Source organism: Schistocerca gregaria, chromosome 2 (genome assembly GCF_023897955.1).
Source record: "Schistocerca gregaria isolate iqSchGreg1 chromosome 2, iqSchGreg1.2, whole genome shotgun sequence".
In the NCBI taxonomy this organism is placed as follows: Eukaryota; Metazoa; Arthropoda; class Insecta; order Orthoptera; family Acrididae; genus Schistocerca; species Schistocerca gregaria.
In genome coordinates this window covers 85,358,047-85,372,585 of record NC_064921.1, presented here as the reverse complement: position 1 = coordinate 85,372,585, position 14,539 = coordinate 85,358,047, and the positions used below count along the sequence as shown (strand labels likewise).

The 14,539-nt window shown below is 44.7% G+C and overlaps 1 protein-coding gene across 3 annotated transcripts in view; it reads right to left on the bottom strand.

Moving 5' to 3' along the window:
* The window catches only part of LOC126336364 (dehydrogenase/reductase SDR family member 11-like), a 477,124-nt gene that overhangs the window by 307,264 nt on the left and 155,321 nt on the right, over nt 1–14,539 (bottom strand). The window contains exon 2 of one of the 3 annotated variants that reach the window (XM_049999968.1): nt 12,742–12,904. The exons of the other annotated variants lie outside the window; for them this stretch is intronic. Coding sequence (XP_049855925.1) covers nt 12,742–12,904 — 163 coding nt within the window. The remainder of the gene's footprint in view (nt 1–12,741; nt 12,905–14,539) is intronic. 3 annotated transcript variants of the gene reach the window in all.

Genomic DNA, 14,539 nt, shown 5'->3' with positions numbered 1-14,539 from the left:
CAGTGAACAAGCTTTAAATGAATACATTAATTTAATTAACTAAAAACAATGAACACCATCTGACTATGAAAGAACTTCAGTTGATATTACAAAATGTGCCCTAGGTGAATTATACCAAGTAAACCGGCTGATTTTCTGCGTTACCTGAGAATAAATGAGAAAGTGCCCTTCTGACGCCACTGACATTCTAAAATTACTAACGAGTTTTCGTTCCAGTGACTGCTGGCCCGACAGACTGAGGAACACATGCATCTATAAAGCAATGCTGGATGGGGACAGACAACCACTGTGATCTGAGTGAGTGCGGACCAAGGGTTGTGCTACGATGCCGGTGCAGCTAATGATGCTCGACGTAAATATTCAGCGTGAGACGTACAGAAAGCTGCTGTCCTGGTACAGGACGAGGGTCGTGATTCAGCTAACGTAAACTCTGGACCCTGATAGGTTATTAAGAAATGCACCGGATCTGGGTCTCCTGGTCTCTGAATGGACTCCTCAGTCCGTACGCGCCTCTGTCCCGTAGCTCTCTATGTTCCGGCTGAACTGTTCAGCCCTGTCTTTTAGTCTTGGTAAACAGCACATACGTGCCATTCTCTGAATAATAATACTCGCCGGACAATGACGCACATCCCTCTTACACAAAAATCCCGCCGAGAAACCACATTGTGTTAAAATGCTGACGACCTTCCGATTCACCGTCTTTCTCAAAAAAGCTACAGTTTCTCTGCGTATTTGTAACGTGACAAACATTTTTACCCGTGACACATTTTGATGCTAGTAACTACCTGCGCATCATAGGTCCTCTGAAAGTGAAAAAGATGCAACCGAGGCTAGGCTCTTATTTTTCTGCAAACCCTGTTTCTTTGGGAAATTGTAAGATTGTTATCTGCTGAAGACATACTTCAGAACATGAGAAAGCGCCGGCTGCCCGTTGGTACAGCTCCTTGCCTGGCTGGCCTCTGCTTGGGCACAGGGCTGGAGGCTGCTCATAAAGCGACATTAGCTGCGAGCCCGTGGAGCTTGCCCGGTGAAGCGACTTTCTTGGAGACAGGTGATATCCAATGAGGATGACCAATAACGAGGTTTTTACTTCGTGCAAGATGGTGCGTGCACCATCCCACTATCTGGCTGACGTCCGGGACTTTTCCAGTGACTGCTTTCCAGGTCAATGGATTGGCCGTGAAGCGACAATTGCTTGGCCCCCACGTTCACCACACCTGATACAACTCGATTTTTTCTACGGGGATTCGTCAAGGATATCGTGTCTGTGCCTCCTGTTCTCTACCTGAACTCAGAGCAGGAATTTACGCCGCTACTGAGAAGTTACACCTGCAATGCTACAGCGAGTTTGAGAAGAAACTGACTTTCGATGGGATGTGTGCAGGATTATCAACGGAAGCCACAGACAACATCTTTAGTTTAAGATAAAAAACTTAATGTGTTTCCCTACAAAATAACACTAAATCCAGCTCTATCTTTTCTTTCAATAAATTTATATGATATTTAAAGTTGTAAAGTGCACCTTGAAACACCGTTTGTAATAAAAAAAATCCTAATTATTCGTAACCTATTTTCATGTAAATGTATAGTGACCAGTGGTTCATTGAACGATGACCTACACATTTTTACGACCACGTTAATCTCTAAGATAACGGTATTGAAGACTTTCTACAGGAATCTCCTCATCATTCTAACACCTCAGTTCTGGGCGCAAACTGTAAACCACGCAAAAGAGTCTGAGCAGCTCAGTGTGTCTATAGAGGCCGCAAGTTGTATCACGTTAATTTCACGTCACATTTTACTAAGAGGCTTGGTCATTATCGGAGCCCCACACGCATATTCTGTGTCCAGTAAGTCAGTACATACATCCTTTCCTCCTCTCACCTGATGTATGAGAAGCATGAATGAGCGTGTACGAGGTAAATTTCTATATCTTGATGTGTAGGAGTAAAAGTTGTCTACTACTGTGCAGAATAGCCAACCCTATAAGGTACATACCAAGTAACAAAGATGTTTCTGTTCACCTTGGACGAAGCTCTTGCACAGTTTGTCCAGAAAGCTCCCTATTGTGTGGTGCCACTTCCAGAGGAACAGGGTCGGTGGTGTCCAAAAGAGTTCGCTAAGTGGTGTTCCGGGAGACGCGAGACGGGCGATACCGACTAAATGAGAGTGCGCCTATTCATAGTTAATTCATTATCTTATTTTTGTAGATTTTTGGCTCCGGTCAAAATTAAGGTCCTGCTCTCATCGCTCAATGCTCGTTGAGCGCTATACGGAATTCTTCCGGTTAATTTCGGAACGTTATAACCAGTTGCAAGCTTTTGTTCTGCTCTACCTCTTTTCTGACATGTGCGCTTGTGATGTATCTTCCCATTTCAGTGTGAGCGATCTCACGATTATAGTGTAATTGAATATATTTCTGAAACGTCGCTAATTTCAGTTCGGAATCTAGTTTCCACATGTCTTTATTTTTCTCAGAACGTGTTAAGTACGGATCTAAGACCCTTAAGTTCGCAGATCCTGACTCCTGTCTAATTTAGTCAGCTATTTTGAATTTTACCATTCATTTTATGCAGAATTTTTGTTTGTGACGGCGACGTGTTCGCGGATTTTGAGAATCGTTTCACGTCATATTTACTGATTCTCGAGGTAAGACTTCCGAAATAGTTTCAGAATTTCTTCTTTGGTGCAACTATTTATTCTTATTGATGAATTCTTGTTCACTTGCTCCGTGAACTCAAGCCAAGTGAACGACCGTTTGCCAACCACGTGCATAATGGTGAAATTTCTTCTTTATTCTTCTTTTGTCCCGAATATTTGTTATATGCGTATATGTGCGTGAATGTTGCCATTAAAAGATTCTTCTGACCCTTCCGTAATTTATAATTAATGATAAATCGTGCTGTCTCCAAGACGCAATTGCAAATGTGCTTTTGTAACTCAGCCAAGAGCGTTATGAGTAACGCCAACCATTTACTAGTTGTTCAAATGTTCAAATGGCTCCAAATACATCTGAGGTCATCGGTCCTCTAGACTTAGAACAACGTAAACCTAACTAACATAAGGGCATCACACACATCCACGCCCGTGGCAGGATTCGAAACTGCGACCGTAGCAGCAGCGCGGTTCCTGACTCAAGCGCCTAGAACCGCTCGTCCACAACTGCTGGCATTTATTAGTTGTTTAGTTTATTAGTCTGTTCACCTGTTCTTGAATAAACGTGATATTTTTACCACAACACAAGCTTACGTATTCACTCGCAAACTTTCATTTTGTGTCCTACTGCTATCCGTTGCGAAACAGATAAATATGGCCAAGTTATTTATTTAATATCTATTCAACTATCATAAATGTGCAGATCCGGTAACTCAGTTCATCTAAAGATCTAGCGTTTTTATTTCGGGTACATCCAGATACCGTCTTGGCACCTTTCATGTTAATGGATACCTCATTTTTACGGACACCATCATCCCGAGCACCGATCCCCAACCAAATCTTTCACCGAGAGATACCTTTCAGTATTAACATTTATTTGTTGAAGCGTCGGTGAGTGCAGTTAGGGGTGTGACTCTAACATAGGTGTGGGAAGAATATGCAGAGTAAAATTGCATTGAAATTTTTTTATGTGATATTGCTGCGACCAATCGAAAGGTCGTCCATAGTAATGTTCATGGAACGTAATGTCGTTGAGGCAAACAATACGTGATGTGTGTGCCACTCTCGACAAATACTTGTCTCGTCGAGGCAATTGATACTTACACACCTATTTTTTTCCAATTTGGACGAGTTCACTGAAATACAGTGGAACCACTCTGAATGTGGATCAGAGATTTAATATTCTGTTGGTACAATAAATGCGTACAGGTTGGTAAGGTCTGATGTTCAAGCACGACTTCGATCATGTTTCCATAAACAGTAGCGTAAACATAGGGCACCATAGAATTCAAACGGCCACAACAGCTTAAAAATACCCGTATCAAGGTTTTTTATGTCATTTCTTAACGGATGTGTATATGAATATGAGTAATATAAACAAACTTGCCTCATATAATTCTTCTAGACTGACATTCCTCACATACAAAGAAAGAAAATATGTTATGTGGACATGTGTCCGGAAACGCTTACTTTCCATGTTAGAGCTCATTTTATTACTTCTCTTCAAATCACATTAATCATGGAATGGAAACACACACCAACAGAACGTACCAGCGTGACTTCAAACAGTTTGTTACAGGCAATGTTCAAAATGTCCTTCGTTAGCCAGCATACATGCATCCACCCTCCGTCGCATGGAATCCCTGATGCGCTGATGCAGCCCTGGAGAATGGCGTATTGTATCACAGCCGTCCACAATATGAGCACGAAGAGTCTCTACATTTGGTACAGGGGTTGCGTAGGCAAGAGCTTTCAAATGCCCCCGTCAATGAAAGTCAAGTTGAGGTCAGGAGAGCGTGGAGGCCATGGAATTGGTCCGCCTCTACCAATCCATTGGTCACCGGATCTGTTGTTGAGAAGCGTACGAACACTGCAACTGAAATGTCCAGCAGCTCCATCGTGCATGAACCACATGTTGTGTCGTACTTGTAAAGGCATATGTACTAGAAGCACAGGTAGAGTATCCCGTATGAAATCATGATAACGTGCTCCATTGAGCGTAGGTGGAAGAACATGGGGCCCAATCAAGACATCACCAACAATGCCTGCCCAAACGTTCACAGAAAATCTGTGTTGATGATGTGATTGCACAATTGCACATTTGTGAAAATTTACAATTTGATCACGACTGAATGAAGCCTCAACCGTGAAGAGAACATTTGCACTGAAATGAGGATTGACACATTGTTGGATGAACCATTTGCAGAAGTGTACCCGTGGAGGCCAATCAGCTGCTGATAGTGCCTGCACACGCTGTACATGGTACGGAAACAACTGGTTCTCCCGTAGCACTCTCCATACAGTGATGTGGTCAACGTTACGTTGTACAGAAGCAACTTCTCTGACGCTGACATTAGGATTAGCGTCAACTGCACGAAGAATTTCATCGTCCATTGCAGGTGTCCACGTCGTTCTAGGTCTTTCCCAGTTACGAGTCATAGGCTGGAATGTTCCGTGCTCCCTAAGACGCCGATCAATTGTTTCGAACGTCTTCCTGTCAGGACACCTTCGTTGAGGAAATCTGTCTCGATATAAACGTACCGCGCCACGGCTATTGGCCCCTGCTAATCCAAACATCAAAAGGGCATCTGCCAACTCCGCATTTCTAAACATTGCACTGACTGCAAAACCACGTTCGTGATGAACACTTACCTGTTGATGCTTGATGCTAGTACTGTAGAGCAATGAGTCGCATGTCAACACAAGCACCGATGTCAACATTACATTTCTTCAATTGGGTCAACTGGTGGTGAATCGAGGAAGTGCAGTACATACTGACGAAACTAAAAGGAGCTCTCACATGGAAATTAAGCGTTTCCGGACACATGTCCACATAACATCTTTTCTTTATTTATGTGTGATGAATGTTTGCTGAAAGTTTGGTCGTACCTTTCTGTAACACCTTGTATACATATAAATTGTTACACTTGCGTAATATCTCTTAGGGCCACGCGAGCATGCAGAAGTGCCGCAGCACGACTTGACATGGAACCGACTAAAGTCTCAAGCAGTGCTGGAGAGAATTGACACCAAGAATCGTGCATGGCTGTCCATAAATCCGTAGAGTACGAGGGGCTGCAGATCTATTCTGAATAGCACGTTGCAAGGCATCTAAAATATGCTCGATAATGTTCGTGTCTGGGGAGTTTGGTGACCAGCAGAGTGTTTAAACTCAGAAAAGTGTTCCTGGAGCTAGTCTGTAGCAATTCTGGACGTGTGGGGTGTCGCATTGTCCTGCTGGAATTGCCGAAGTCCGTCAGAATGCACAATGGACGTGAGTGGATGCAGCTGATCAGATAAGATTCGTACGTACGTGCCACCTGTCTGGGTCGTATCTAGACGTATCAGGGGCCCCATATCGCTCCAACTGCAGACGCTCCACACCATTACAGAGCCTCCACAAGCTTGAACTGTCCCCTGCTGACATGCAGGGTCCGTGGATTCATGAGATTGTCTCCATACCCGTACTCGTCCATCCGTTCGATATGAAACTTGAAACGAGACTCTTCCGACCAGGCAACGTCTTCCAGTCATCAACAGTTCAATGACGCTGTTGACGTGCCGAGGTGAGGCGTAAACCTTTGTGTCCTGTAGTCATCAAGGGTACACTAGTGAACCTTCAGCTCCGGAAGCCCATATCGATGATGTTGGGTTGAGTGGTTCGTTCACTGACACTTGTTGATGGCCCAGCACTGAAATCTGCAGCAATTTGCGGAAGTGTTGGACTTCTGTCACGTTCTCTTAAGTCTTCGTTGGTCCCGTTCTTGCAGCATCTTTTTCCAGCCACAGCGATGTCGGAGATTTGATGTTTTACCGGATTCCTGATATTCACGGTACACTCGTGAAATGGTCGTACTGGAAAATCCTCAGTCCATCGCTACCTCGGAGAAGCTGTGACCTATCGTTCGTGCGCCGACTGTAACACCCCGTTCAAACCCACTTAAAGCTTGATAACCTGCCATTGTAGCAGCAGTAACCGATCTGACAGCTGTGTCAGACACTTGTATTACAGCCAAAATGAACACTTACCTTTTGTTATACAACTTCTTCTTTGATGTGACTGTGGGTCAGCGTGTAGCTACATTTATGTACACTGATAGAATCACTCTGACACTTGCTATGAAATAGACTGTCATTGCTAATAGAACTATAAGCACGTTTAATGAAAACCGTTTCTTGTTGCACTATCCGTGTGTCGGTCGGTCTATTTGAAGAGAGACCGCCGACGGCGGCGAGGAGAAATCTGCGCGTTTCTCGGTAGCTCCGTCTCACGCCTGCGATTCTGCGATAGCAAGGAGCATCTTTGTGGTGTCGATGGCAAGTGCCAGCGCAACGCCTATCGACTGTAACACGTATTCAATATCTATTCCTGGAATCTCTAGCAATTACTCTGACGTACGTACGTTTTCGAGCCGTTATCGAATCTGTAACGACAGTACGAGAAAACTTGAATGAGGATGAAGAGCAATCTTCAAATCGCGGTTTATTATCAAAATAAATTAATAGCAGTCTCTAAAAAAACTATAGAAATGAGTGATAAGCTAAGTCGTTGCTGTTAGCCCGTGAACGCAAGTTATAATGACCAAAGCGCGTTTTCTGGTCGCAGCGATAGAACAGTGACGTTGTTAGTGTGAAATTTTCGTTTGATCGAGCACATTTGTTTCTCATGGTTGAATGGAATAAACAAGAATACAACCATTTTTCTTTACCGAAATTTTTATCTTTTCCGTCTAGTGGACTATAGCAAAAAAATTGTTCCAACCCTTCTTCCCCAAACGCAAAACATTTGCGGTTATGTGTTCTGCGTCTAGTAATTTTCGTCTTACACTGTAAGTAGGCTGTTTAGTTTTTTATGTTGGTAACGCCACGTAACGCTCTGTATGAAAATCACTGACTGTGCTGCGTGCAATCTCTGGCTGGTTGGCATTGTTCGAATATTCGCTATTCTAGTGTTGGGCAGTTGGATGTGAACAGCGCGTAGCGTTGCGCAGTTGGTCAGCCGCCAGCAGTGGTGGGTGTGGGAAGAGAGAGGCGGAGTTTTGAGAGCGGACGATCCGAACGTGTGTCCGTCAGGAAAAGGAAATTTGTAACACTGGATGTCATGAACTGATATATATATATATATATACAGAGTGTTACAAAAAGATACGGCCAAACTTTCAGGAAACATTCCTCACACACAAATAAAGAAAAGATATTATGTGGAAATGTGTCCGGAAACGCTTAATTTCCATGTCAGAGCTCATTTTAGTTTCGTCCACCTACGCTCAATGGAGGTAGCTATGATTTCATACGGGATACTCTACCAGTGCTGCTAGAACATGTGCCTTTACAAGTACGACACAACATGTGCTTCATGTACGATGGAGCTCCTGCACATTACAGTCGAAGTGTTCGTACGCTGCTCAACAACAGATTCGGTGACCGACGGGTTGGTAGAGGCGGACCAATTCCGTGGCCTCCACGCTCTCCTGACCTCAACCCTCTTGACTTTCATTGACGGGGGCATTTGAAAGCTCTTGCCTACGCAACCCCGGTACCAAATGTAGAGACTCTTCGTGCTCGTATTGTGGACGGCCGTGATACAATACGCCATTCTCCAGGGCTGCATCAGCGCATCAGGGATTCCATGCGACGGAGGGTGGATGCATGTATACTCGCTAACGGAGGACATTTTGAACATTTCCTGTAACAAAGTGTTTGAAGTCACGCTGGTACGTTCTGTTGGTGTGTGTTTCCATTCCATGATTAATGTGATTTGAAGAGAAGTAATAAAATGAGCTCTAACATGGAAAGTAAGCGTTTCCGGACACAAGTCCACATAACATATTTTCTTTCTTTTTGTGTGACGAATGTTTCCTGAAAGTTTGGCCGTCGTACCTTTTTGTAACACCATATATATATATATATATATATATATATATATATATATATTTGCTAACTATTGCTATCAGTAGTTAGTGACTTCAGCAGTCGGAATCTTTTATTTAGCTGGCAGTATTGGCGCACGCTGTATTGCAGTAGTTTGAGTAACGAAGATTTTTGTGAGGTAAACAACTAGTCAGGGCCATTCTTTTGTAGGGATTATTGAAAGTCAGATTGCGTTGGGCCAAAAAAAAAATGTGTGTCATGTTACTGTTGATCAGAATAAGTAAACAGAGAAATGTCTGAGTACGTTCAGTTTTGCTCAGCTGTTTGAAAAATTAAATAACGTAAGAGGTTTACCAGCACTGTCATTCTTAATTTTTCTAAGCGGACGTTTCAACACCCACCAGTGTCGCAAAACTAAGCTTCGTTAAAGGCCATCTGATCCTAACGGTGCGTCACTCCGCCTTGTCAGTGATACTTTACAGCAGCAGTACGGTGCGATTATTTTCCATGTTGAGTCACGACTAGCCAAACTCCCAAGCACACTTCAGTAAGAGAGGATGAGTGGACGAGTATGAAGCGACGGCAGCGCCACAGCCCTCAGACTCGACATACTCGCGGAAATACAGCGGAAACGAAGGAAAACCGTTGGCACTGATGTTAACAATGGCGCCTTGATTTGTAAAGCATAGAGTCCGCAGCATAAGACTCGTATACTAGCTTCGTCCCTGATCCCTAGCACACAGGATTTGAGCCCGGAGAAGCAGTGACTTGAGGCGATACGGAACACCTCTCGATCGAGACAGTGGAACCAAGAAACTATCCCTACTCATACAGATCAGTGATTGCAAAGAAAATTGTTGGGAATACAGGAGAACGGCGTAGATTATCTTCAGTCAGAAAGATTGGCAACAATAATAAAGTGATGTCCATGGGTTGGCAGCTGCGGCGCCGGCGACCCTTGGTATAATTCGTACACCTGCTGCTCTGCGAGTGTTTCGAGCGCGGCTTATCGATTGTGGTGCGGTACTCTCCAGAGTCGTGAGTACCGTCACCATATAAATGACAACTCGCAAAAGCTCAGTGCCTCTTTCATTGGAGGAGATATTCCTTTTTTTGTTGTTGTTGACAAGTGTAGCAGCCGATGGAACCTCATTCATTACAAAACGCATACAGAGTTTTATCGTAGGCTGCAGTACAAGATACAGGAGACTTCAAGTATTCAAGTCTCCTGTATGGGAGATATTTCAGCCCCACTAGATGGGCGTAATCGAAAACTTTACGTTTCACTTACATTCACACTAAGTGAAACAGTATTTCGTACTAATGTGCTCCGCTATGCACCGTGCTGTGGTTTGCACAGTATGTATGAGCCATGCTGTGGCTCGCATTCGTACTGTTGTAGATTTCCGTCCTCTGTTGGAGGCCAGACTGTATGGTTTAGTTGACATTGTTGCGGTTGTTTGTATTCTTCTTGTGTTGACTGGCGCCACTGGGTTTCGCAAGTGTTGCCTGTCCGCTAGTGGCAGCAGTTGCTTTATCGATATGTAGTAACTGTGGGTCTATCTTTGGGGGGGGGGGGGACTTTGTTGCTATTCTGGGTCGTGTGAGTGAGCAGTTCTGCTGGGGACTCCAGAGGAGCGAAGAGGGCTGTGCGAGAACACGCCGGGACCGCTGGCGGCATGCATGCACTGCCGGATGGAAGGGCTGTGGTCGCGAGGGTACACGACCCAGTCGGTGGTGGTGGTGGTTAGTGTTTAACGTCCCGTCGACAACGAGGTCATTAAAGACGGAGCGCAGGCTCGGGTTAGGGAAGGAAATCGGCCGTGCCCTTTCAAAGGAACCGTCCCGGCATTTGCCTGAAACGATTTAGGGAAATCACGGAAAACCTAAATCAGGATGGCTGGAGACAGGATTGAACCGTCGTCATCCCGAATGCGAGTTCAGTGTGCTAACCACTGCCCCACCTCGCTCGGTCGACCTAGTCGTCAACAGGATACAACAAGCCTTAAGTTGTGTGGGTTTTAATCATAGCAGTGAAACCTCCACCACTTGTGAGGTCTCGCGATTGTCCTGTGACTTTGGTTCATGTTGCTGTTTGCAGTGTTGCCGAGACAAATAGCACCGAATGGAGTGCTTGGGGAAGGCGGATATAATTAGCTTTCCTCGACTTCTTGCTACTAATCGCTGCATTCTATGTGTTGCTATTTGTTAAGTTCAACCAGCACTAATTTTCCTGCCTGGTGATCCCTAGCGGCCTAGTGACCTGCCCTGGAGGTTAGTGTATGTAACGGCAGTGTACGTTTCCTCGCCTTGCCGCTGCTGTCCGGTAAGGCGTGCAGTTTTGACAGTTTCCTTGATTTGTAGGTCGGTTAGTGTTTCCTCTACTAGTGGTTCCTTTCTCCTTTCAGACACTCTAATCACAGCATCGTGAGGACGTAGTGCTGACTGCCAGCTCCGGCTTTGGCGTGGTGTTCCAGCATTGCATTGGTTATCAGACGTTAGGTATGTTGAGGACGAGGGGTTATTTTTAGGAAATATGGTGCGAAATTGTGATTTAGTGTGTTTCAGTGCGCGATGCCGCAGCCTCACGGCAGACAGCGGACGAAGGCTGGCCAGTGCATCATGCAGATGACACAGTTTTGCAACGAGCGTCGGTATGTGTGTACGTGCGCGGCGGCAATCAACAGCCGGAACGCAGCAGTGGCAGAATTAAGCAGGCGCGAGCCGCGTTTGGTGCAGTAGCATTAGCCAACTCATCGAGAACCTTCTAATAAACACGGCGCCGCGTAACCGGCGGATTCAGCAGCGGTCTACACTATTTTAGGGCATCAGCGGTAGGAGTTGGCATCGGTTCCACCGATTGGGCGTTTGGTCGCTGTTACGTCGTCGTCATGAGTGACGCTGTGGCCGAGGAGCGGCTGGCGGGGGAGGTTGCCCGCTGCTGCGCCGGCGACTCCCGGCGTCGTCACGAGCTGCAGCGAGCTGTGCCGGTAATCGGGCTGCTAACCTCCCACCACCTGCGCAGCCGCTGACCGAGTACGGCGTCGCGTTGCCTGGGCTGCGTGCATCAGCACGTCTCCACCACAACACGAGCGGTGGGGCTGAGCTACCGGAAAATGTACGGGAAGAACCAACAATAAAGAGGAAGACTGCTAAAAACAGCCCCCTTCTTCTACCCAGCCACGCACTACAGCCCCGACCACGTCACCCGCTTCGGTCGTTGTATTACAGGTAGCTTCAGCAGATCATCCGTAGTCATTCGTTAGACTGCCGCTAGTCGGTGTTACCATCTCGTGAAGTGATTGCAACTCTTGGCTGCCTACCTCATCGCTTGCGAAACTGTTTTTGGCCTGATCTACTCAGAGGTCGATTCCTGGTGCACCGTCTGTGGCAGGTCCTTGTATTTTATTATTGTATTTCTTCTTTTATTGCATGTTTCTAAATTTTTTATATAATTGCCATTCTTGCCCTTACAAGACGTATAAATGATTGTGCTACCAAGTTTACCATCATTTTGTCTGACCTGTTTGATGATCAGTTGCTTGTCCTTTTAAATTAACCTTTGCTGGTGGATTTCCTGGTTTTCTCTATGTTTGTTTAAAATTTTTCATATAATTGCCGTTCTTGGCGTTACAGCAGATGTAAATGGATGTGCTACCAAGTTTACCAGCATTTTGTCTCACCTGTTTCGTGATCGGTTGCCTGTCTTTTTAAATTAAACTTGCTATTGCATTGCTGTTTAACAGTATGTTTGTTACATTTTTTTAATAATTGCCATTCTTAGAGTTTAAGGCCTTCAGTTGTGGTTACTTGCCTTAAAATTCTAACAGGGATCACATTTGCTTATTTATAAAACATTATTTACTGTGTGTGTATTTTATGATCATTTGGTAAACTGTAATTCACTGAAAGCCACTATTAATTATACACTTGTTTATTCTTTCATTAATAACATCTGATATCTTATTTATTGCTGAGTCTGGAATTACCCTTTTAAATAAATGTGTGTAATTGCAAAAGGGAAACAATAGTAACTGATCACGTCCCTGTCCACAACTGTTACCGAATCGGGCCTTCCTTGATTACCAGGTTTGAATGTGTACATATATAGATATAGATGCTGAGTAAATAAGATTGTATTGATTTTAAATTTCTTGCGAATATCAAATGTTCTTGAAAACAGTCGGGTAAGCTAATGCGAAATGTTTCTCTTACCTGTAAGGCTAGTAAACGGAAATACACCAGCGTTGTTGATGAGGATGTCGACGCCGCCCAGGTTGTCCTTGGCCCACTTGAAGGCGTTCAGGATGCTGGCTTCGTCGCTCACATCCCCGGCGATCGCGTGCAGCTTCCCTGGCGCGTCTTTGAGTGCCAGCTCCTGTTGTGAGGCACAAATTCCATACTATACTTGAGAAAGGAATGAAATTATGGAAGCAGTTCTGTCACTCTTAGTACAGCCTAGTGTTTGGTGTTCTGCTGTGCGTGGCATTTCGAACGTTCTCATGATTACGTCGAAGTTTTGATAAGAACGATTTACATAATTTGAGTAGATCTTCTCTACTTGTACTTGAGAAATCCTTTATTTGGATAAGATGGTACAAACAGCCCAGGTTTCAGGACGTAAATCTCATCTTCAGGGGATACAAGAAACGAGGGAAACAAGAGACATTCTGTACAATATTAACGTAAGGGTCCATACAGATGAACATCAGGTCATACCTCGAATGCTTACGAGAAAAACGTACCAGTCATATTATAAATCCAGAAATTTATCAAGTAGCGTCGGGATCCCTTGCGGATGAGGCATGAAAAGATTATTTCTGTTAACTAGAACCACACTTGGTAAAGAGCGACTGACTGAATAAAAGAATAATGAATCAATAAATGAACACTGACTGACGGCGTAGTGTAAGATACGAGACAACTGCGGACGGCCTGACATGAGCCGTAGGCGTGAGACCGTAAAACGGAGGCGTACATGTCGTAAAATGTCAATTTCCGAATCTCGGAAGTAGCTCACCATATAAGTACCCAGTCCGCCGTCTGTCTTGGACGCCAAGCTAAACTGGACAACAGACGGCCACACGAATCGCAATGAGACGTCTCCCAAACGTCATCCACTACTACTATTTCTCTATGAATAGCATTAACTTATCTAGGCCTGGTACAGAAAAAAAACAATTAAAGGCGGTTTCCATCTGCCTCGTCGAATGCGGGCTGCTTCCCGTTAATCCGCCACAGTTACCCTGTGTCGGCGATTGCTGCGCAAACACCATTTCCAGGTACGCGTACACCATAATTATTCTACCACGCAAACATTTGGGGTTACACTCTTCTGGTACAAGAAGTTCCCGGAAGAGGGTCCACTGGAGGCCGAACCGCACAATAACTCTGGGTTCCGTGTGGAGCGGAGGTGGGGTGGCTGGAGGGGGGTATGTTGTGGGGTGTCGAACCACTGAGGGCTAAGGCGGGACGAAGCCTCTCCGTCGTTTCTATGTCCCGGTTTAATACATACATACATGTATAACATTGAAATGTCTCTTTTGGATTCCTTTCATGTTAATTTTTTAAATCTGTTGTCATTTACGGCATAAATTCCTCTTCCAAATTTACTGTGGTGTTTCTGACTATCTGGGAGGAGACTGAGCAGTGAAACGTGTTACTTTTACACGTAAACAAGAACGATCTGTCACACTACTACACTTTAAAGCACAGTTTATATGTAATTCATATATGTAATTCATATCACACATTCTCATACGGAACCTACATCCGCTTTCTTTTATATACTGTATATGATAAGATACTGTCATCCCTCTTCCCTTCTGTGTGAAAGAATGAATGAGCAAATATATTTCTAGTTGCTTGCTGGATGGTAGCAGACAAGCCTGTCTGCTAGAGAGCAGTAGGACCAACGTCGGAACAGGTAGCTACGCTTTCTAAAAGCAAAGAGGTTTCTATCCGTACCTTGTCATGTTGGTATAGGAAGCTGCCTCTCTGGTCACTTCCGATT